At 52.5% G+C, this 20,741-nt stretch overlaps 1 protein-coding gene across 1 annotated transcript in view; it reads right to left on the reverse strand.

Moving 5' to 3' along the window:
- Positions 1-4,517: 4,517 nt before the first annotated feature.
- Positions 4,518-20,741, reverse strand: part of KIAA1671 (KIAA1671 ortholog) — a 133,785-nt gene continuing 117,561 nt past the window's right edge. Inside the window, exons 5-11 of the mRNA XM_028124694.2 lie at positions 20,366-20,484; positions 17,318-17,573; positions 14,342-14,516; positions 12,363-12,490; positions 10,669-10,802; positions 6,898-6,980; positions 4,518-5,743 (exon numbers count right to left, since the gene is read on the reverse strand). Coding sequence (XP_027980495.1) covers positions 6,902-6,980; positions 10,669-10,802; positions 12,363-12,490; positions 14,342-14,516; positions 17,318-17,573; positions 20,366-20,484 — 891 coding nt within the window. The 3' untranslated portion in view covers positions 4,518-5,743; positions 6,898-6,901. The remainder of the gene's footprint in view (positions 5,744-6,897; positions 6,981-10,668; positions 10,803-12,362; positions 12,491-14,341; positions 14,517-17,317; positions 17,574-20,365; positions 20,485-20,741) is intronic.

Consider the following 20,741-nt stretch of genomic DNA (forward strand, 5'->3'; position numbering starts at 1 on the left):
GCAGCCGTCACCTGCTAGGGATCTAAGGGGTAAGAAAGAGGTGGTGTGACTTCCTCGCATCAGATCCTTTAGGATCCCAAGGAACTACTGTGTGCCCAGCACCTTCACATGCCCTGTCTTCTTTCCTTCAACTCTTGCCCACTAAGGTCTCTCTCACCAACGCCCAATTTGGAGTTCCAATGCTCAGCGATATCCCACAGCTGGGAGGAGGCAGAATGAGGATTCCAGCCCACGCTGAATGGAAATCCTGCTTTGTCTCCACAGGTCCCCCTCTCCCAGGACCCCAGCTCCCCCCTTCCTGCCACGCGGCCCCCAGCTCAGCACAGACAACAGACCGACTCAGCTGGTGACGGGCATGCATGCATGGGAGAGCCCATTCATCCACACACTGACACACCAAGTTCTTCAGTGCAACTTGCATCGAAGCTTTATTTGCTATTTTCATGGTCTGAATGCAACATCTTTGTACATGCAAAGGTCATCCTGTCTAATGGCAGTTGACCAGATTCCCAACTGTTCTTCTGTGCATATGAAACCTCTTTACAGTTACAAAATATAAAAGCACTTGTAGATACCCAATACTATGTGAGGTCCAGGAAGCCCCATTTGTTTTAACGTTAAAAATATAGGTTTTTCTAGATGAATGCTCAGTCACGCGATTAGATTCTTTCTGGGATTGGATAAAGTGCCTGTCGTCCACCTTCTGTTCAGAACCCCCTTAGAGCTTGTGAATTCATAAGGCAATTGCAAGAACGCCAGCAGGCAGCAGGTGTAACTTTCCTACACACGGGACTCAAGTTTCTTTTCTACTGTGACTCAAATTTTATCTCCGGAAGGGACTCAGAAGAAATGCTAGGAAAATATATAGTGTATTTGTATGTATTTCTGCTCTCCGCCCCTTCTTACAAAGTGTTTTGAGGATCAGAATCATCTGGGAAGTGCATCACTTCTAGGATATTGGTATGATTTAGGAAACAACACAGTACAAAATATCTTCTGTAACACAATATATTACTTTTGCGAGCCCCCTATTTACAGGATCTATAAGGCTATTTGGAATGAGACCAGTAAAAAAGCTCAAATTGTTCTTTAGACAACGGCATGATTTTTGTTTGTTTGTTTGTTTGTTGTTGTTGTTTTGTCTTTTTTTGCAGACGTGATACCACTGGAGATTGTCAAAAAAAAAGGGCCGGTCTGAATCATGGAGGGAGATGTTCAGGTACCAGGTTAGAGGGTGACTATTTAAGGAGATTTAAGGGAGGGGGAGAAGCTGATTGATTTTAAGGGTTAATTTGCCAGGAACCTCAGGCTGATTTTCCAGAACACAGATTTCTGCACCCCTCCCTGCAGGAACCAATCCCAACAAAAGAAAGCAAATTCTAGAGCGGGGGGAAGCCAAAGGGGAGAGCCTGGCGAAGACCCGGCACGCTTGTGCCCACTGGCTTCCCACGTGGCTCTGCATTTCCAGAACCTCAGCTTGCCCAAAACCCCGACAGGGTTGACTTGTAGCAGCCTCTCGGCAGAGCCCGGATCCACGGCTCCCTAGGTGGCTGTAGCCCGAGGTGGACCCCCTTCCAGATGTGGAGTGGGTCCCGCCTGCTTCAAGTGGTTCGCTCCATGTCAATACGGTCCCTCTTCCCCTGTGGAATCACGATGCCCTCTTCCCCCGTGGAATCACGATGCCGTGGGAGTTTTGCTTCCACATTAGAACGCGTGGTGGAGGAAGAAAGGCACAGTTGAAGCTGCAGGAGGCTTCCCCATTTACTCCAGTGACTTGTCATGGTGTAAATTAGGGGCGAGGGAGTCCCCCCCTTGGATAGACCTTTTCTCCTGCCTCTACATTCCTCGGGCTCACCCTGAAATGCTAGTTTACACACAGGCTAAGTAATCTGGCTTCCTGTACGAAGGGACGGGACTGGGGGGTGCAGGGGGACCACAGGGATTGAGGGGGAAACACAGAACTGGAGAGCGAGAGGCAGGCTCAACAGCGTCCTCCGTGGGACACAGTCTTCCACGCCGGCCCAAGTTGCCTTTAAAAAAGCATTTAGTTTTGGAGGTGATCTGACCCCACGCCTGTGGATTTTCAGCTGTATGATTATGCCTAGCTCCTGGGGCAATCTGGGGGCATTGTGATGAAAAAATGCACAAGCGTTAAGTGGACAAGGCGGCCACCAGGGCCGAGTGCGAGCAGCTGAGCTCCCCTCTGGGGGGCGGGGGCACGCCATGGGGGTTTCCTCCACTCCCTTGCACAGCCTCCAAGCTCTGGGACCTCAGGCCTGCGTCTATTTCGATGCTTGCTCCTTAGCAATACCTAGAGTTGGCCTCACTTCCTTGGACGCACAAAGGCAAACACATTTGTCTGAGAGCACAGGACTTGGCTTGTCCCCCTGGAAGAGCTCCCATCTGATTGTCCTTTTCCCGAATCCTGGATAACCTGAGGCCGTCAGGTCTGTGTCACTCCAAACCCCCCCATGAAACAACACGAGGCTTCGGCCTCACCAGAATTTCTCTGGTGGCACCAAGGAATTCTCTGTAAAACTGATTCTTGAGGCCTCACCATGGGATTTCATAGGCCAAAGGCCTCTGTTTCATCAGGCAAGGGCCACGAAGAAGGGGATCTAGATACAGACTTATCAAAACACCAGCCATCAAAATGCTGATGTGCAAAGGGTGTGTGTGTTTGTGTGTCTGTAGACAGATTGTACATACATAGAGATTTGCTTTCTGTGCAAGACTTTCATTTAAGGAGAGCCAAAGGCCCCCAGGAAGGTGATTGGATGAGCGCAGATGACTTGATTGCATACAGACAATTAAGGCATATTAAGTTAGTTTAAAAAGAGATAAATTTCCAAAGTTGGCTCCAGGCAAACTCAAGAAACTAGCATACAAACGGCTCGCTTGGCGCCAGAAAGCACTCGGCTTAGAAAGAGGGAAAAACCAACGACAGGCTTGCCCAGCTATCTGCAAAAGTTCCAAGCATCAGCCACTTCTAACCTGGTTGCAATGAGCATAATGGGATCCAGACGTCAAGGGGAGCCTGCATGGAGAGAGTGCTTCCTGACCCACTGGGAGGGTCCGCTCTGCAGTGGAGAGGTGAGGCTGCTCTCGTCAGTTTCAAGGGGGGTGGACTTTGTATGTCCTAATCAGCAAGGAATTAAATGGATTTTTGTTTCCAAGCAAGGTGTGGGAGGTTGGGCAAAAGATCTCCAGGTTCATTTCATGTTCAAGTGTTTTTCTTCCCTGTTGGGTATACTTGGGCTAAAACATAACTAATTAAGAATTGGGGGGTTTTGCATGGTAGCTATAGTCTCACTGAACAGAGTAGGTTTATTCCTACTGTCCAAGATGGTACCAAGGGGCCCTTCCCACCTGAAGGAAAGACAGCAGCCAGGAAGAGTTGGTCAGAACATGAGGAGTGTCCTTCAAGGGGACCTATGGCCCTGGAGAGCCACCGCATCAAAATTGTTTTAAAACATTAACCAGATCTCAGGGCGCCTGGATGGCTCAGTTGGTTAAGCATCTGACTCCTGATCTTAGCTCAGGTCTTGATCTCAGGGTCATGAGTTCAAGCCCTGCGTTGGGCTCCATGCTGGGCGTGAAGCCTTCTTAAAAACAAAACAAAACAGAACATTAACTGGATCTCAAAGAAAGAAAGAAGGAAAGGAAAGAAAAATCACCCAAAGCAGCAGTTCCTGGAGGAATCAAATTTCCACCCAAGGGCCACAGATAACAGAATGACCACTACCTCGGGGAATGAAAAGGACACAAACTTATCAAGCAGGGCCAAAGCTCCGGACACAGATGCATGAGGCTTCCAGATGCAAAAGGCTGGGTGGGTGGCAGGGTCCAACAACAGCCCCTGGGTAGCCAAAGGTCAGCCAAAGTGCAGATTGGGGGAGGGGGCAGGGCTTCAGTCCCTGTCCATGGTGCTGAACCTGGAGAAACAGGATTGGCCCTCCACCCCTCACCCCCACCCCCAAGAGAAGGAAGAGATGGCAAAGGGTGAAGGAAGAAGAGATGGGGGAGACAAATGGAGACTCCTGGAGACGTGGCCAGGGAGAAGGAAGGTATGTTTTGACACCATTTGCAAATAATGGGTTTATCAAGAAAGATTTTCATGTCTTGGAAAAGTCAGTGGGGTGGGCGTGCATGTGGCCCATCCCTTCCCTCTCTAGCCTCAGAAAACTCAGCCCTGGGGCCCCTCAGCAGTCACAGGGGGCCCTATGAACTGCCCCAAGCATCTTTCTCACCAACGGGCATCTCCCAGGCAAGGTTGGCACACAGTTTATGGCAACTCCAGGCATGGCAGGTGGCCAGTCAAGCACATCTGGGATGTCTGCTGGAGTCTTGGGTTTCAGACGTGGAGGAGACTGGTGTTGAGGATTTCCAAAAAGAAAGACCACGTAGGGAGTGCCTACGACCCCCAGAGGTCTTAGAGATTCCTGGGAATGAGCTTAGAGCTAGCAAGAAAAAAAAAAAAAAAGAGGCAAAGCAAAACCTGTACTTTGTCACCTGGCATCCAGCACTTCTGTCCAGAGAAGGATTTCAGCAAGACCCTTCCCTTCCTGCATTTGGACCTAAAGGAAGCACTTGGTCAGGCAGAGTTGGCAGGGGGTAGGGTGGGGGAGTGGCAGAAGGAAGAGGGGAGAGAAACAGAAGAACCCCCTCCCTCCCATTCACGCATTTGTTCCAATTTGGAATGATGCTTCCATCTTGGGCAGTGTTCAAAAAAGACTGGAGAAGAAGATTCTCAGGGTGGGTCTGATGTTTGGGTGCGAAAGGCACTGCCATCGGGCTGCCTTTGATGAACCTTGAGGCCAAGGGACAATGGTCACTCCACAGAAATCAGAGCTCAAATGAAAAGAAATCAGGAAAATATATATACAAAGGTGACAACTGGAATTTTCTTTTAAAAAACACAGATGGGTTAAGATAACCTGAGATGATCGGATACATCAAGCCAATTATTCACACATCTTTTCTTCTGCTCTTGAACGTAAAAAACGTATACATACCAAATTTCAAAGAAAGCTGGCTGAATTATTGCTTTAACGCCTTCTAAAGCAAACCAAAGTGATGTATAATGAGCAGGTCGTCTATGCGCACAGCCCCATTGTGACGATAAATACACTTGAAACAAGAAGGTGGTATGTTTAAAAAATTGGAGCTGCTGAGTCTTGGGAGAGGGAAGGAGATGGAACTCGCCCATAAAGCAATCACAACCCCCACCCCGTGACCCTGCCTTGGGCCACAATCACGGCAGGAAACGGAGTTTCTTCTTCCTTGGCAACAGGCTTTTGAAAGGACCTGCCCTGGTGGTGGTGGGGGGTGGCGAGGGGAGAGGTGCTCTCACAATACAGGTGTTTTCCAGAACCCGGGGAGATAGTCCAGCCTCAGACTGACGGTCCCGAAGTGATGTCTACGGTGGGTAGAAATGCACAGTATTCACATAAAACACAAAGCCACCAGCATGGACAATTCTGGGCAGGCTGGCTTCATCCTCAGCCTCAAGTGTTGTCTGGGGAGACGTGCAAGGGCTTGAGGAGAGCAGGTCTTCGCACCCCAATTGGCAGTGGGGGGGGGGAGCCTGTGGAGAGGCAGGAGGCACGGGGCCGTGTTCTCCACCCCACTGGAAGGGCCCAGGGAGGGAGCCTTGTGCAGGAAGGAATGGCATCAGCGTGGCCTCATCTTCGGGTTCTGACAGTTAAGGCTTCTATTTGTTAGACGTGGCAGTGACCGTTGTCTGGAAAGGAAGGGACAGTCCTGGCGTCAGCAAGAGGAACATGGGACCCTAGGTGTCTCGGCCATCAAGCCTTTAAATCTTGTCTGGTATTCTCCAAGACGGCCATCCCCCCATCCCCACAGGCCACAGGCCACAGGCCAGGAAAGGTGACTTTTTTTTTTGGAGTCGGGTGAGGAAGGTGGCAGGTGGCCTGCTGCACCTGCAGTAGAACCCACGTGAAGTTTAGGGTCAGGTGAGGGTTCCAGCCTGTTTCCTCAAATGGATGGCTGGAAGGTTCAGAGAGATACCACATGTAGAGCACTACACACAAAAATCAACACAGGATCCCATTCCTTATCCGAAACCTTGAGCACAGATTACCTGGGAATTTAGAATTTGGGGGGGGGTGTTATTATATACACAGATACACATGCATATGTGCACACATACATATTATGAAATGCCCCCATAATATACCCGCAGCGTAACGTACAGACATCCACACAGGTCAGGTTTTGCCACTAAGCAGGTCATGAAAACGCTTTGTGGTCAGTGTTTTCTGCATCTGAGGTCTCCGGCTAAGGGGCTGGCAGGTCTCCTGGGCTGCTCACATCAGAGCCAGCTTTCAGGGGGCATGAGCCATATGCTCCTACACCTAGGACTGACCGCCAGCACTTTAGTGCCTCCTCAGTGAGCCCCGGGGACCCCTCAGTGACATGGGCGCTGTTACCCATTTTACAGATGGGGAACCTGAAGTTCCCCTGAGATATGAAGTCATTTGGGACCCACACCAGGGCATATCTAATCATTTGACTTTTTTAAAATCCTTTTTTTATTTCAAGTTAAATTTTAATCATATAGGTTGTATATGAATGTAAAAATTGGAGACATTTCAGATTAAGCTAACCCCTGATGTCCTGCCTTTCCACTCCATAAAAGGGTTTTGAGATGCAGTGAGAAGTGTGTGAGCCCAGAGCCTAGGTTATCTGGCTCCTCGACCAGGCTGCCCACCTGGGTTTTTTTCCCCTAAGAGGAAACAGATCAGCACTACCCTCTTTATTGGAACCCAGAACACCCGCACCCGTTTTCCCTTGTCTCTCCTAGGATACAACACCTCGAGTCTCTGACCCTTTTGTCTCCTGGTCCAGGTTCCTCACTGAGTCCCCACTTCATACCTGCTCAAGCTTGGTTCTCATACAGGCTTTGCCTCTTCTTGGATTTTAGCTCCTTTAACCACTGGGGAGAGGGCTCTTCCGACCTGAAACCACAAAGCCAGTGAGAGTCAACTGCGAGCCAGCCTGAGGGCTCCTTGCGGGCAGGGCTGTGAGGTACCCGACCCCGCATCCTCAGTGCCCAGGTGATGCTGAGCCGGGCACTTGCAGGTGGTAAAGATGCCATGTTAATGTGATCGATGAGCAAGGAACAGGAATTAAACAAAGCACCCAACAACAAGGAAACATAAATGAATCACGGTACGCCCATTCTATGAAATAATCTGTAGCTGTGAAGTCACACTGACACATGAATTATCTCCATCCATCCGTCACCCCAGGCATGCCTCCATCCTTCTAGTTCTCAACCCAGGTAAATGCCCATGATGGTTAATTGTATGTGTCAACTCGGCTAGGCCATGGTACCTAGATATTTGGTTGAACATTGTTCTAGATGGTTCTGTGAAGGCATTTTTAAAGACGAAATTAGTATTTAAATCAGTCGGCTTTCAGTAAAGCAGATTACCCTCCTTATTAGGGGTGGGCCTCATCTAATCAGTTGAAGACCTTAATAGAAAAAGACTGACCTCCCCAGAAGAAGAGGGAATTCTGATCACAGACTGCTTTGGGGACTCAAACTACAATATTGGTTCTTCCCTGAGTCTCTAGCCTACTGGCCTGCCCTTCAGATTTTGCACTTGGTGGTACTACCCACGATTGGGGGAGCCAGTTCCTTAAAATCAATCTCAATCTCAATTTCTAACTCTCTCTCCCTCTTCTCTCTCTCTCTCTCCCTCCCTTCCTCCCCCTGCTTCTGTGTGTGTCTGTGTATATACACATCCTATTGGTTCTGTTTCTTTGGAGAACACTGACTAACACGATGTCCATGAGACACAGATAGATGCCTTATGTTTACCAAACGGTAACACGTGACCATTTGGGGGAGGTAAGGTTTAACTTTTTTAAAGTGAAGAACACACATGCAGAAAACTACTCAAACCATAAGTGTGCAGGTCAGTGAGTCTTCTCAAAGTGAATATATTCGAGCAGCCACCATCTCAATCATGACACTCCCGAGTATTTTAGTTTTCACTTTCTTCATGGACTTTGCTGTGTTCTCAGAAGTGCTTGTAGCGAGACCATACCACCCTAACAAAAGCCATAAAGTCATGACTCTTCACAACTCTTTTCAAGAAAAAGATCGTTTTTATGAAGTGTGTGTAAAGGCCTTGGGAAAATGGCCCACATGAAACACGTAACAGGAAAAGAAGCTACATGTATGTTGTGATCTCAACTACATTTTAAAAATCAAAATGGAAGGAGAGATGGCCCGATGTCACACTGGTGGTCTTTGGGGGGTGGGATCATGGGTGACTTTGTTTTCTGCTTTATATTCTTTTTATATTTTCCAAAAATTTTTTTTAAGATTTTATTTATTTATTTGACAGAGAGAGACACAGCGAGAGAGGGAACACAAGCAGGGGGAGAGGGAGAAGCAGGCTTCCCACAGAGCAGGGAGCCGGATGCGGGGCTCGATCCCAGGATTCTGGGATCATGACTTGAGCCGAAGGCAGACGCTTAGTGACTGGGCCACCCAGGTGCCCCTATATTTTCCAAAATTTCTATGGTGAGCATATACTACTTTATTTTTTTAAATTTTATTTTATTATGTCATCACCATAGAGTACATCATTAGATTTTGATGTAGTGTTCCATGATTCACTGTTTGCATATAACACCCAGTGCTCCATGCAGAACGCGCCCTCCTTAATACCCATCGCCGAGCTCACCCATCCCCCTAGCCCCTCCCCTCTAGAACCTTCAGTTTGTTGCTCGGAGTCCATCGTCTCTCATGGTTTGTCTCCCCCTCCCACTTCCCCCCTTCATTTTCCCTTCCTTCTCCTAATGTCCTCCACGCTATTCTTTATGTTCCACAAATAAGTGAAACCATATGATAATTGACTTTCTCTGCTTGACCTATTTCACTTAGCATAGTCTTGATAGAATGGCAAAAATTGACAAGGCAAGAAACAACAAATGTTGGAGAGGTTGTGGAGAAAGGGGAACCCTCTTACACTGTTGGTGGGAATGCAAGGTGGTGCAGCCACTTTGGAAAACAGTGTGGAAGTGCCTCAAAAAATTAAAAACAGAGCTGCCCTGTGACCCAGCAATTGCACTCCCGGGCATTTACCCCGAAGATACAGATGTAGTGAAAAGAAGGGCCACATGCACCCCCATGTTCATAGCAGCAGTGTCCGCAATAGCCAAACCGCGGAAAGAGCCGAGATGCCCTTCAACAGACGAACGGATAAAGAAGATGTGGTCCATATATACGATGGAATGTTACTCAGCCGTCAGAAAGGATGAATACCCAACTTTTACATCAACATGGATGGGGGACTGGAGCATATCCTACTTTATAATCAAACACAAGTACTCACAAGATCCAACCTATGTTTGATCTCAGAGAAAGTTCCTGACCCCAACCCCCAGAGGGCTCAGGGAACAGTTGCTGACCAGCTGGGGTGGGATGGGCGGTGTGCAAGGAAGGAGAGGTCCCCTGGGCAGACAGGGCTCTGGGGTGCCCCAGGCAAGCCTCCCCCGATGGCAGGGGCACCAGACCAGGCCTCCAGAGAGGTTCCTCTGAGACCCTGGTACGGGGGCTCCTCCAGCCCCGGAGAAACACTGGAGTGCCCGGCTGACTCCAGAGCCACCCTGCAATTCCGGTATCTCCAGAGCACGAGAGGCACCGTCTCAGCTATGGCCCTGGTTTCTCGTAGCCTCTTGTGTCCTTCTGCTTCCCACAGCCCGCTCTGTGCTCTGCTACTAGGCTCTGCCTACAGACCCCCTGTGACGTCAGGCCCCCAGGCCTTTGCACATGCTGTGACTTAAGCCTGGGAACCCCTCACGCTGCCATCTTTTTTGACTTTGTGGGTCCTGGGGTGCCTGCTACAACTAGTCAACCCCACAGCCCTAACAGGGGAGCAGCCCTATACGGAGAGGAATGGGTATAGCTGGGTGCCAATAAAGCTTTATTTACACAAACAGACGGTGGGCGGAACTTGGCCCGTGGGCTACAGCTTGCCAAAACCCGCTCTGCCGCAGCACTTACAACATTACAACTTAGTGTGAATAATCCCTCGCTTTTATGTGTTAACTTGCGGTAAGAAAAGCCCGATGCAGGGCTCGATCTCAAGACCCTGAGATCGTGACTTGGGCTGAAATCAAGAATCGGACGCTCAACTGACTGAGCCACCTGGGTGCCCCAAAATCCCACTATCCTTTCTCGAACACGTCTGCAAGCCAGCTCTGCCCACACTTTCTCCTTTTGTCCTCATGACCACCCTGGAAGGTTAGAATGATGAGTCAACCCATTTTGCAGATAAGGAGACTGAGGCCCAGAGAAGCAGAGTGACCGCCCCCCCTAGGCCAAGCAGCTCGGCTGGACTAGGTCAGTAGTCTTCCCACAACACAGCCCTGGATTTCCATGTGGGACGTGGAGGGGGGTGGGGGAAGGGCAAGGCCGGCCGGCCTGATTCCCGGTCGTCTTCCCCCGACCCTGGCGTGTGTTCTTAGATCTCAGGCTGCCGAGAGTTCACGTGAACAAAGTTCTGCTGCTAGAGGGGAACACACAGCTGCAACTCCCTTTTGCATCCAGCTCTAAGACCCAGACAAGCACCTCCCAGAATTGCATCCTGAGTCCAGGGTGGAGGCCTCATCCCCAAGACCCCTCACCTGTCGTCCTTCTCCATGCTGGAGGGCAGCACGCGACTGCCCAGCTGGAAGGGGGACTTGGGGGTCTTGGGCTGGGGGGCCCAGCCTGAGGCCTCGCTGGGACTGTCGGCCTCTGGCCTCTTGTGCAGCTGAGCCTAGGGAGAGAGGAGAGAGCCGAGTCTGTTACCACCTCGGGTCTGCGGAAGGCTCCCATCTGATGGCAACCGTCACTGTTTGGCAACAACGGGGCCCCCCGGCAACTGGACCCAGGCAGGAAACACAGGGGCGGGGGAGATGCCGCCTGACTTTGGAGGCTAAGAGAAATCGGAGGCCAGGCGGGTAGTCTACACAGTTACCCTTGGCCACTAGGATCAAAGAACCACCACCAAAACCCCACACAATCCTGTCATCTCCTCTTTGATGGAAAAGCCACCATTTGTATGCTCTTGGGACGGGATGTTCTGTCTCCTTTCACTTCCCAAGAACCCCGGCATGGAGGTAACGGCCCCATCTTGCAGATGACACTCAGCTCTGCGAAGCTTCTTGGTCCTGTGTCCACAGGGATATAATGAGATTTTGACTATCACGTTCCCACAGGAAAAAGGCAGGGCAGATTTCCCCCATTTTGGGCGGGCTATGGTCAGGAATGGGATGGCAGTATGATGTTCACAGAGTTCCCCTGGGGGCCCAGGGGTGTGATGGTGGCAGGTGACAGGTGTCTCCGAGGCAACGCTGGACGGCTGCCATCACCACTGTCCACCTGACACCTCTGTGCGCCGAGCACCCGCCATTTGGTGACCAGGCCTAATGTATGTGACACACATCAGCCGGAAGTAGAGGCTGCCTTTCCCCATTTTACAGAGGAGTAGCCTCAAGGTCAAAGATCAAGCAGTGTGCCTAGAGGCACACAGTTTTCAAGACCTGGGATTCACCCTGGGTCTGCCCAACCCCAACCCCAGGGCTCCTTCCAGAATGAGTCCAGTAGCCTCCCCCGACTGTTGCTGACTGCTGAGCGTTGCCCGATGGGAGCAGGTGTGGCTGCCCCCAGGTTCAAGGAGCTCACGCTAACCGTAGCAAACGAGTTACAGGAGCCTCAACTCGACAGCGTGCGGGAGATCTGAGCGGTGTCCAGGGACCCAAGGACCGGCCTCGGGAGTTCCGTGGGGCACCCGCCTGGAGCCCACGCCTTTGCAGCCTGCTGTGCTGGGCTGCCCTGGGACACAGCATTTGTTCCAACGCTGGAAACGAAAGGCAGGAAACCCCTGGCCTAGGGCAGCGGCCGCCAGACGGTCCCATTTGCCAGGTTTATAAATCAGCCACAGGGACAGGTGTGCGTGTGCTGTTTACTGACTTTTAGGTCTTGCAAAAAATGGCAGATACTGTGGCCATGTGGGGTATTACTGGGGGAAACTGGGTGGGGCACGCATGCCGACCCCCTGCACTATTTCTGCAACTTCTTGTGAGTTGAACTGTTTCAAAACTGGAGGGGAGGGAAGGAGGGAGGGAAGGAGGGAGGGAAGGAAGGAAGGAAGGAAGGAAGGGAGGGAGGAAGAAAGGAAGGAAGGAGGGGGGAGGGAGGGAGGGAGGGAAGGAAGGGAGGAGGGGGGAGGGAAGGAGGGAAGGGGGAATGGGGGAAGGGAGGGAGGGAAGGACACATGGGGCCTGTTCTCCTCGCTGCCAAGGTTGAGGGTAGCTCTGGGTGTGAAGCTCGGTACCTTTAGCACTGCCGGGTCCATGCCTGGAAACACAGGCATCCTCTGCGGATGGCTGGTGGGGGTCCTCTCAGCCCTGGAGGGCTTCTCCTCCTCCTCATCGGACTCTTCCCTCCTGGGAGATTTCTCTTCTGTCGCAAAGAAAAGAGCACTGACGTCACTGGCAGCCACCGGACCCTCTGCACACAGTCCCTCATGCAGCCCTCGCGCCAGCCCAGCCCGGAAGTCGTCACTGGCCCGTTTTATGAATGAGGACAAACTCAGGTTCCTCATGGCTGACAACGCAGTATGACGGATGTTCTCCTGGGAGGAGGCACAGACAGACCCCCCTCCTGGCTCCTGGCTCCTTCCCAGTCAGGGAAAGAGAAGGAAGTCTTTGGCAGAGAGGCAAGGAGACAGAAACGCCTTCAGCCAGCAATGCACGGGGCTGGTGGTCTCGGAAGAGGGTGTGGAGGGCTTCGTGTGTCTCGTGGAAGGCCTGACCAGAAGCCACTTCCCTTCGCCAGAGTCCCCATTTCTGGGACTTCCCTCCATTGCCATGTTCCAGCCTCACAGGAGAGACTTTGGCGACATGGACCGTTTGTCCCCACTCCTCCGGGAGTGCGCGGTGAGGAGTTTCAGCCTCCCGGAGGCCCTGGGCCGAGCTTGGGGGCAGTGAGGAGTGCAGGGAGGACGTGGGGAGGGACGAGGAGGAACCAGGCAAGGCCTGCTCCCCTGGAGCCCCTAGGCCATGCAGGGAACTGGAGTGTGTTCAGAAGGCATACCCCCAGGCCGTCCCCAGCCCCAGGCCGGTTCCTCGAGGCTGCTGGGAACCAGAGGGCTGCTGCCACGTTCCAGCTGGGGGTACTGGTATGACTCTGTCCCCATGCTGGTTTTTATTTGCTCCAGGCAGCTGGGTGGAATTTAGCTCAGAAAACCCAAAGAGTGTGCAGAGGTCTCAATCAAGGCATTTAAACACTTCCTTTAATAATAAACATGAGGGGGGGGCGCCTGGGTGGCTCAGTCGGTTAAGTGGCTGCCTTCGGCTCAGATCATGATCTTGGGGTCCTGGGATCGAGCCCTGCATCGGGCTCCCTGCTCAGCGGGGAGTCTGCCTCTCCCTCTGTGCATGCTCTCTCTCACTCTATCGCGAATAAATAAAATCTTTAAAATAATAATAATAATAATAATAAACATGAGGTAGGAGAGGGCAAACCCCATGTGAACAAAGGCCCTGCAAGTGTTTGGGGGACACACCGCTGCATATGTGCAGAGCAGGGAGGTCACCTGCTATAGTATCCAAGAGGAGATTTTGCTTCTTAACACTCCTCCATGTGTCCCCATCCACAGACAAAGTTGAACTCCTTAGCAAGGAATCACGACTGTCCATGAGCAGGCCTCTGCCCACCCTTCCGGCACGACCCCTGCTATTCCTGGCTTGAGCAGCCCTGAACTGCTTAGAGAGACCTCTGCCACACACAGAGATGGGCCTCCCGCACACCTGCCCCTTTGAGCCCACTGTTCTGTACGGAATACCCTTCCCTGGCTGATGCCTATTGGCTCTTTGAGATTCAGTTCAGGTTTTGACATAGGACTCAGCCAAAGAAGTCCTTGAAGGAAAATGAGTAGCCTTAAAATAATTCATTGGAAACATAAAGACTGATGATAAACAGAACTGATCTTTCACCTCGAGAATCTGGGCAAAGACCCGCAAACAAACCTCAAGAAAGTATCAGTGACTTTAGTAAGGGTAAAGGCAGAAACAGCAAAAACCTATTAAGTTGTATCTCCGTCCCTGACAACCCGTGGAGCCCCAGTGAATATATCATCCTGAAAAAAATCTTTTTCACCTAATTTCTAATAAGGTCTGTAGAATCAGAGAGCACAGGCTCCTATGTAACTGCCTTCTAACATCCCACAAAGTCAAGAAGTTCTTGGTGTCTAACCTAAATCTGTCCTGCCGTTCAGTGTGGCATCTGTGGAGAAGGGAGGGCACGGTGTACCTGTTGAGTCCTTGAACATCCACACATTGTCAGCCTCCTCCTCCAAAGGACACCTGCTCTCCGACTCACTAACTCGGCTGCGCCGGAGGGAGTGGGAGATGGGAGCCCGGCGGCGGCTTCTCTTGCTGAGCTGCACCCGGGTCTTGAGGGCACTTGAGTCGAGGACTGAGGTTTGCTTTGGGAGCGGCAGGCAGGAAGAGGGAGAGAGCAAAGGGAACCATTAGTTGAGGGCGCCACCCACGGGAGCTTCCCTGACACATGAGATGCTGTCTGAGTGGTACGTGGGCCAACATCTTCACATTTTTATGGGCACCTCAACACTGTAAGCCCCCATTTCTCTGCGAAACACACCACATAGGCTGGTTACAATGATCACATGAGCCTTGAAGGCCCTGGCACAGCCCCACAGTGGACATGAATGAAAATGCCTTCTCCCCCCTGGCGACATAGGAGCATGGAAGCTAGAACAGTGCTCGGTATACAGCAGGGGCCCAATCAGTGTTTGTATGCTCACTGAATGGATAACTGAATACATCATCTAACTAAATTCTCACGGGAACCCTATTCATACGGGGCCCGGGAGCTGGGGCATCCTCGGTGCGGTCCCCCTCCATCCACAATAATTGGGGGGCAGGTAGAGGGTACAGAGCAATGCACTTGCACCAAGCCTTTGCCTACAAGCATCACACTCTGCGCAGAGGCAGGTGGACAGTCGGTGACTGAGTGACGAAAGGTGTCAGGGAGGCACACCAGCCAGGTGGGCCCAGCCAGGAGGTGGGGCAGCCCCTGGCCCAGCAATCGCCCAGGGGGATGATGGCGAAGAACTGAGAGCTCTGCGTTCAAATTCCCCTCGGTTCAAATCCTAGGTGTGTCAGCTCGAGCCGCGGACTTCACCTCCCTGAGGTGTCCCTCTTTGGAGAAAAGGGGGTCACAGGAGTACCTGCCACCCATGGTGGTCAAGAGAATTCATGAGTCCGGGGGGGGCAAGTCCTGGTTTGAGACAGCGTCTGACCAAGGCTGACACAGGCAGGAGCTGTTACAGGCCATCTCCTGTGCGCGCCTGAAATGTGGGGTCCTCCCTCTCGGGTCTGCTGTGGACAAGCTCCGTCAGCCAAGGCCTTTTCAAGGAGCGATGATGATGGGCTAATTTCAGTGAATCATTTCCCACCGGTTGGTAAGCGGCAGACACCACACTGGGCGCGGGAGGAGGGAGCTGATGTTTGTGCAGCTTCTTCTGGAAATGGTCACAATGGCAGCCAGTGGGGGGAGCTGATGGGGGGGCAGAAGTCCCAAACTGGGGGATCGCTTCTCGGATCCAGTTTTTCAGACTCAGAGAAAGGGGGAGGAAGGAGCTGGCTTGCAGGGCAGTTGGGTCTGTATCCCCAGGGTTACCCCTTGGCCACAGGCTGGGGCAGGGCCCGGATGTCTTGGTGCCTCAGCTTTCCTTTCAGCCTCCAAACGGCCCCCGCAGGAGCCCCCAGTTCCGGTGGGCAGTGCCCGTAGACTTAAGTACGTGATAAATAAGCAGCCAGACCTGCGATCGGGGACACTCGCATTTGAGTCACCCAATGGCCACGTTGGTTCTCCCATCTGCAGGATGGGGCAGGAATTTTTGCCTCCTGGGCTACTGGCCTATGAGCAGTCTCACCACTCGGGGACTGGTGGCTGTTGACACCGCCGTTGGTATTTATAATGGACCCTGAGAAAGAATGGCTTAGTGTTCTAAAAGGTAAGTCCAGCGGATTGTACCATGGCCCGGGGACATCATATAAGCACGTAAGCTACAGCCACGCTTGGCACACAGCTTGAGCTTGGCACATGTCTGTTGAATGAATACCTGAACACATCACCTAACTGAATCCTTCCAACCCACACCATGTGCATGTTTATATAATGGGGTGGCCCAAGGGAGACCAAACTTGTGTCTTTCCCCATCTCTGCCCTTAATCCAGAGGTGCCAGCAAGAGACCCCGACTGTACTTAGAAGGGGGAATTCCCTTTGAGGATCCAGAGGAAGCCCCTTCTCCCAAAGCACTGGGGGTTCCTTCTCTGGGGGGGAATCTGGGTAGCCATCCCTAAGGGTGTGGGCATGAGGCTTTACTGCCAGGAGAGTGGGTTGCTTTTAGGTTCTGCACCATTTAGACGATGCATCCACAGGACGGTGGGCTGGGGGCGGGTAGCCCTACTGTCAGGGGGCAGAATAATGGGACTTTGAGGATTGAAAAGGAAACTGTGCCTGGCCCCTGCAGGTGGGGCCCGTGCGGGAGGAAAGAGGACAGGTACTGGTCTGGAAGGGGCTAGAGCAGGATGCCACTGGGCCTGGGCGACTGGCAGCTGGGAGGCTGGTTCTGCCTGGGACCTAGAAAAGCTGAGTTCTAGGGGCTGCCCCTGGGGACCCACGTGAGGGCTATCTATGCCCGAAGGGTCCCCCTTCCCGGAGCTGCCACTACCCATTTACAGAGAGACTTGGATCCGCGGGCATCAGAGACACGTCCTGCCGAGCAAGACCTTGGTGAGAACACCCAGCAGAATGGGTCTGAGCAAAACTCCAGACTCTGCACGCCTGGAATTGCAAACCTCAGGCAGCCCACCCCCCCAACTGTCCCCCAACCCCCCAGAGATGAGGCGCCTGACTTCCTGCTTACCTAACAGGTGGGGGCTAGGATCAGTTTTAATTTGAACCCATGTGATTATATTTGAGGTCGTGGAGCCCACTGTGCTGGTTATCAGTGGGTGAGGAAGCCAAGGCTCAGAGAGGTGAAGGCATGTGCCCCAAGACACACAGCTGGTGTGTGGCAGGTGCAAGATACACGCAGACATCAGTCCCATCGCAAAGACTGTTCCCTCTGCACCCACCACAGGGGTCCCTGGCACACAGATTCTACCCCTGAGAGGGGCCACCCACTGGGAGATGCCAGAGCATCCCTTTAAGAAGAAAGGACTCTTTCCAACACACGCTCCCAGTTACGGACTTACATCAATGAAGGAGAAGTCATCCACCCTCTTCGAGGGGCAGGGGTCTGGCGGAGGCAGCCCCTCCATCCCATCGGTGGATTCCAAATCGGTGCTGGATCGGTCCACGCTGGTGCTCCGCTGGTCCCTGGAGCAGCTGTGCTGGTCCCCGGCTGAGGTGGCCTCCGTCTGGGAGGACAGTGAGGACAAGCGGCTGCTGGGGAGCTGCTTCCGGGCCGACACGGCACTGCTGTCTGGGGACGGGGACTCGGGGGCCAGACTACGAGAAAAGAAGGAAGGGAGACATCATTTGTGCAGGTGGTTGCACAGAACTGAATTTCAAGCACAGAACTGAATTTCAAGTAGAGGTGCAGAAAGCAGGTTCAGGCTGTGCTTTCTAAGACACAGGACATCTCTGTAGGGTATGTCCTTTCTGGGCAAGCCTGGCACTGTTCATGGTGCTTCCAGAACACCTGGACAGGGATGGAATGGGAGGAGCCGGTCTGGTCCCATTCCAGACCCTCCAACCCTGCCCTGGGCAGGAGGGCTGGAGACACTGGGCACACATGGCGACTGGGCCCTTGCCATGTGGCGAGTGTGAGCCCAGAGTATAGAGTCCACACTGGATTCCCACCACTTTGGAAAAAAAAAAAAAAGAGAGAGAATATAAAATACTGATGCATGTTGAACTAATAATATTTCAAATCTGGATTCACTAAAATATTGTTATTTAAATTGTTAAGATGTTTCTTTTTTACTCTTTTGAGGTGGCTCCTGGGACATCTTAAATGACCCACACCCCGTGTTTGCGGCTTGAGTTGTATTTCTGTTGGACAGCGTTGACATCGATCAAAAAATCACCAGCAGTCCCTTGTGGTAGAGCAGGAAGCAGGGGAACTTTCTGCATGGTTCCATTCATTCATGCATGCATTCAGTCAAGATTTACTGAGCACTTACTATGTGCTAGGCACTGCCACACACTGAGTCACTGAATCCTCTCCCCAGTCCTACTACGGCCACCATAATGCTATCAAGTAGGATTAGCCTCAGGAAGTTAAATATGTAAAAATAAGTCATTAAGCTAAAAAGCACCCCCCATTAAAAAGACACCAAAGTCAAGAGCATGGGAGAGCCAACCCTGAGGAAGGGCAGCCGGGCACAGGACACCACCTCCTGATAGGAGGGTGTCCCCTGGAAGCCACCCAGGCTGCACCCCTGCCCAGAGCCTATCCTGGTGCTTCACGGCGGGAGCACATCCACGCTCTGTCCGCCCTGGGATGATTTTATTACTCGGAACAGGCAGGATGTGGGGGTGCGGGGTGAGACTGAAGCAACCTCCCCCTACGCCTCCCCGCCCAGACGAGAGGGAAATACCACCGAGGAGGCAGCAGATGGCGCTGCTGGCCAGGGCTGAGGACGCGCGGCTGCTGGACGGGCCGGGGAGGGGGCGCTGCAGTACCTCCGGAGAACAAAAGGGGGCGCCCACCCCCACCAGGAGCGGCCCCAGGTCCCAGAGGCCAGCTGCGGGGGGGAACGGAGGCCCAGGAAGGGGGCAAAACCGAGACGCAGGCTTCCGGACTCAGAGTCCAGAGGGCTCTTGCAGGAAATCTTAAGTGAAGTCTAGTGACATTTAAGAACGCTCATTAACGGCACCCATGTCACGGGTTCAGCGAGAAAAGGCTTTCACGGGTACTACAAGAAACCTTTGCTTCCCTTTGTCTTCTTCGTACCCATTTTCAATTCCATCCACCTCCATCCGACTTTCACATCGTCAGCTGTGGGACATAACCCAGTAGAGGCTTGTGACGACCACTCCCGGCTGGGAGCACAGGGAAAGCAGGTGGGGGACCTGGGGCTGAGTGCACCCGATCCCTGGACATACCAACCACAGGCGAGGAAACCGAGTCACACAGAGACACGGGCCAGCACAGGGCCACGCTGGAGGCAACCCAGGTCTCTCTGACTTCAAAAGACCATGCAACCCTGACCGTGGTAGTGTGCCCACGCGATCCTGGGGCCTTAGGCTAGGGAAGACGTGAGCTGAGAACACGGCAGTGTCCACCCCATGTGTCCACGAAGCCACTCCTGTGCTCGATCCCGCCCCAGGGGGAGAAGAAACATTGTATTTTTAAAACAATGAACAGGGCCCATGAGCAGGTGCTCCTACTATGTGCCAGGAAATATGCTAATTGCCCACAGGTTCCCCTCCCAACAACCCCGTGTGGTGGGGTGCCTCAGCCTTCACCTCTGCAAGATGGGGCAACAGGATTAGACATTAACACATTTACGTACTTACAGCAGTGCTTGGCACGTACGCTCAGTAAACCCCGGCTGTTTTTACAAGCATCATTCCCTTCCTACAGAGGAGGAACGTCAACTCTGGAAGGCATATAACTCAGTTACCCAGAGTCCCATCAGCAGCTAGGGTGGAGCTGGGATTCCGAGCTGCCTGCCTCCTGTATCAGGCAGACATCTGAGGGCCCTACAAGCCATCAACTGGGGTGATGTTAAATGCAAGACACAGCTTATGAAGCAACATGTGGGGCGTGCTCCTCTGTTTATAAACACACACGGACTTACTGGAAAAAAAAAAAAAAGTCTAGACAGACGTGTAGCAAAAAGCATCAGTGCCTTCGTTAATGACCCGTGTGCTGGGGTTACAGGTAGTTTTCATTTTCTTTGTACTTCCTTTCATCATGGTCAAATACACATAACGTAAAGTTGACTATCAGTGACGTTGAGCACATTGACGGTGTGGTGCAGGCATTACCATGATATAGTTCTAGGACATCTGCCCAAAAGGAAGCCTGGTACTTAACCCCCGCCCCCCGCCCCAGCCCCTGACAACTAATCTACTCTCCGTCTCTATGGATTTACCTATTTTGGACATTTCGTATATCCTTTTAAAATAATTTTTTTGTACTTTCTCAATTTTTTTCAGACAAGAATGGATTACGCTGCTACCTACAGACGACGTGGGTTCAAGGGATACAGAAATGGGGGGGGCATGTGGGCCATGCTGCCTTCCATCCAGACGCCCCACCCTGCAGCCTGGAGCCCCGCAGGCCCTACCTCTCCCGGCTCTGGCGCTGGTCCGTCCATGTCCCATACTGGCTGTCAGCTTCCTGCACGAGGGTGTCGGTATCCTTGGCCTCGGGGGGCCGCCTGGAGAAACACTGCTTCAGCTGGTCCTGCAGAGACAAGCCAGAGGGGAGAGATTTCCATCAGGGGAAAATGCGCAGAACCTGGTGCCCCGGCTGACGCAGATCACACGGCACTGCCCCCGGCTCAAACCCGCCCCAGCTCTCTACTGTGCTCAGAGGCCGGTGCAGATGTCTGGGGTGGGCATTAGGGTGACCAACTGTCCCAATGTGCCCAAGACACCACAGGAGGCAGGACGGTCGGTGTTCAAGGCAAGCAAGCTGGGATGAAGGCGTCACCCGTGCAG

The sequence above is a fragment of the Eumetopias jubatus genome, unplaced genomic scaffold, assembly GCF_037043125.1.
Source record: "Eumetopias jubatus isolate StellerSeaLion01/CBP00866 unplaced genomic scaffold, mEumJub1_p1.0 scaffold_16, whole genome shotgun sequence".
Taxonomy (NCBI): Eukaryota; Metazoa; Chordata; class Mammalia; order Carnivora; family Otariidae; genus Eumetopias; species Eumetopias jubatus.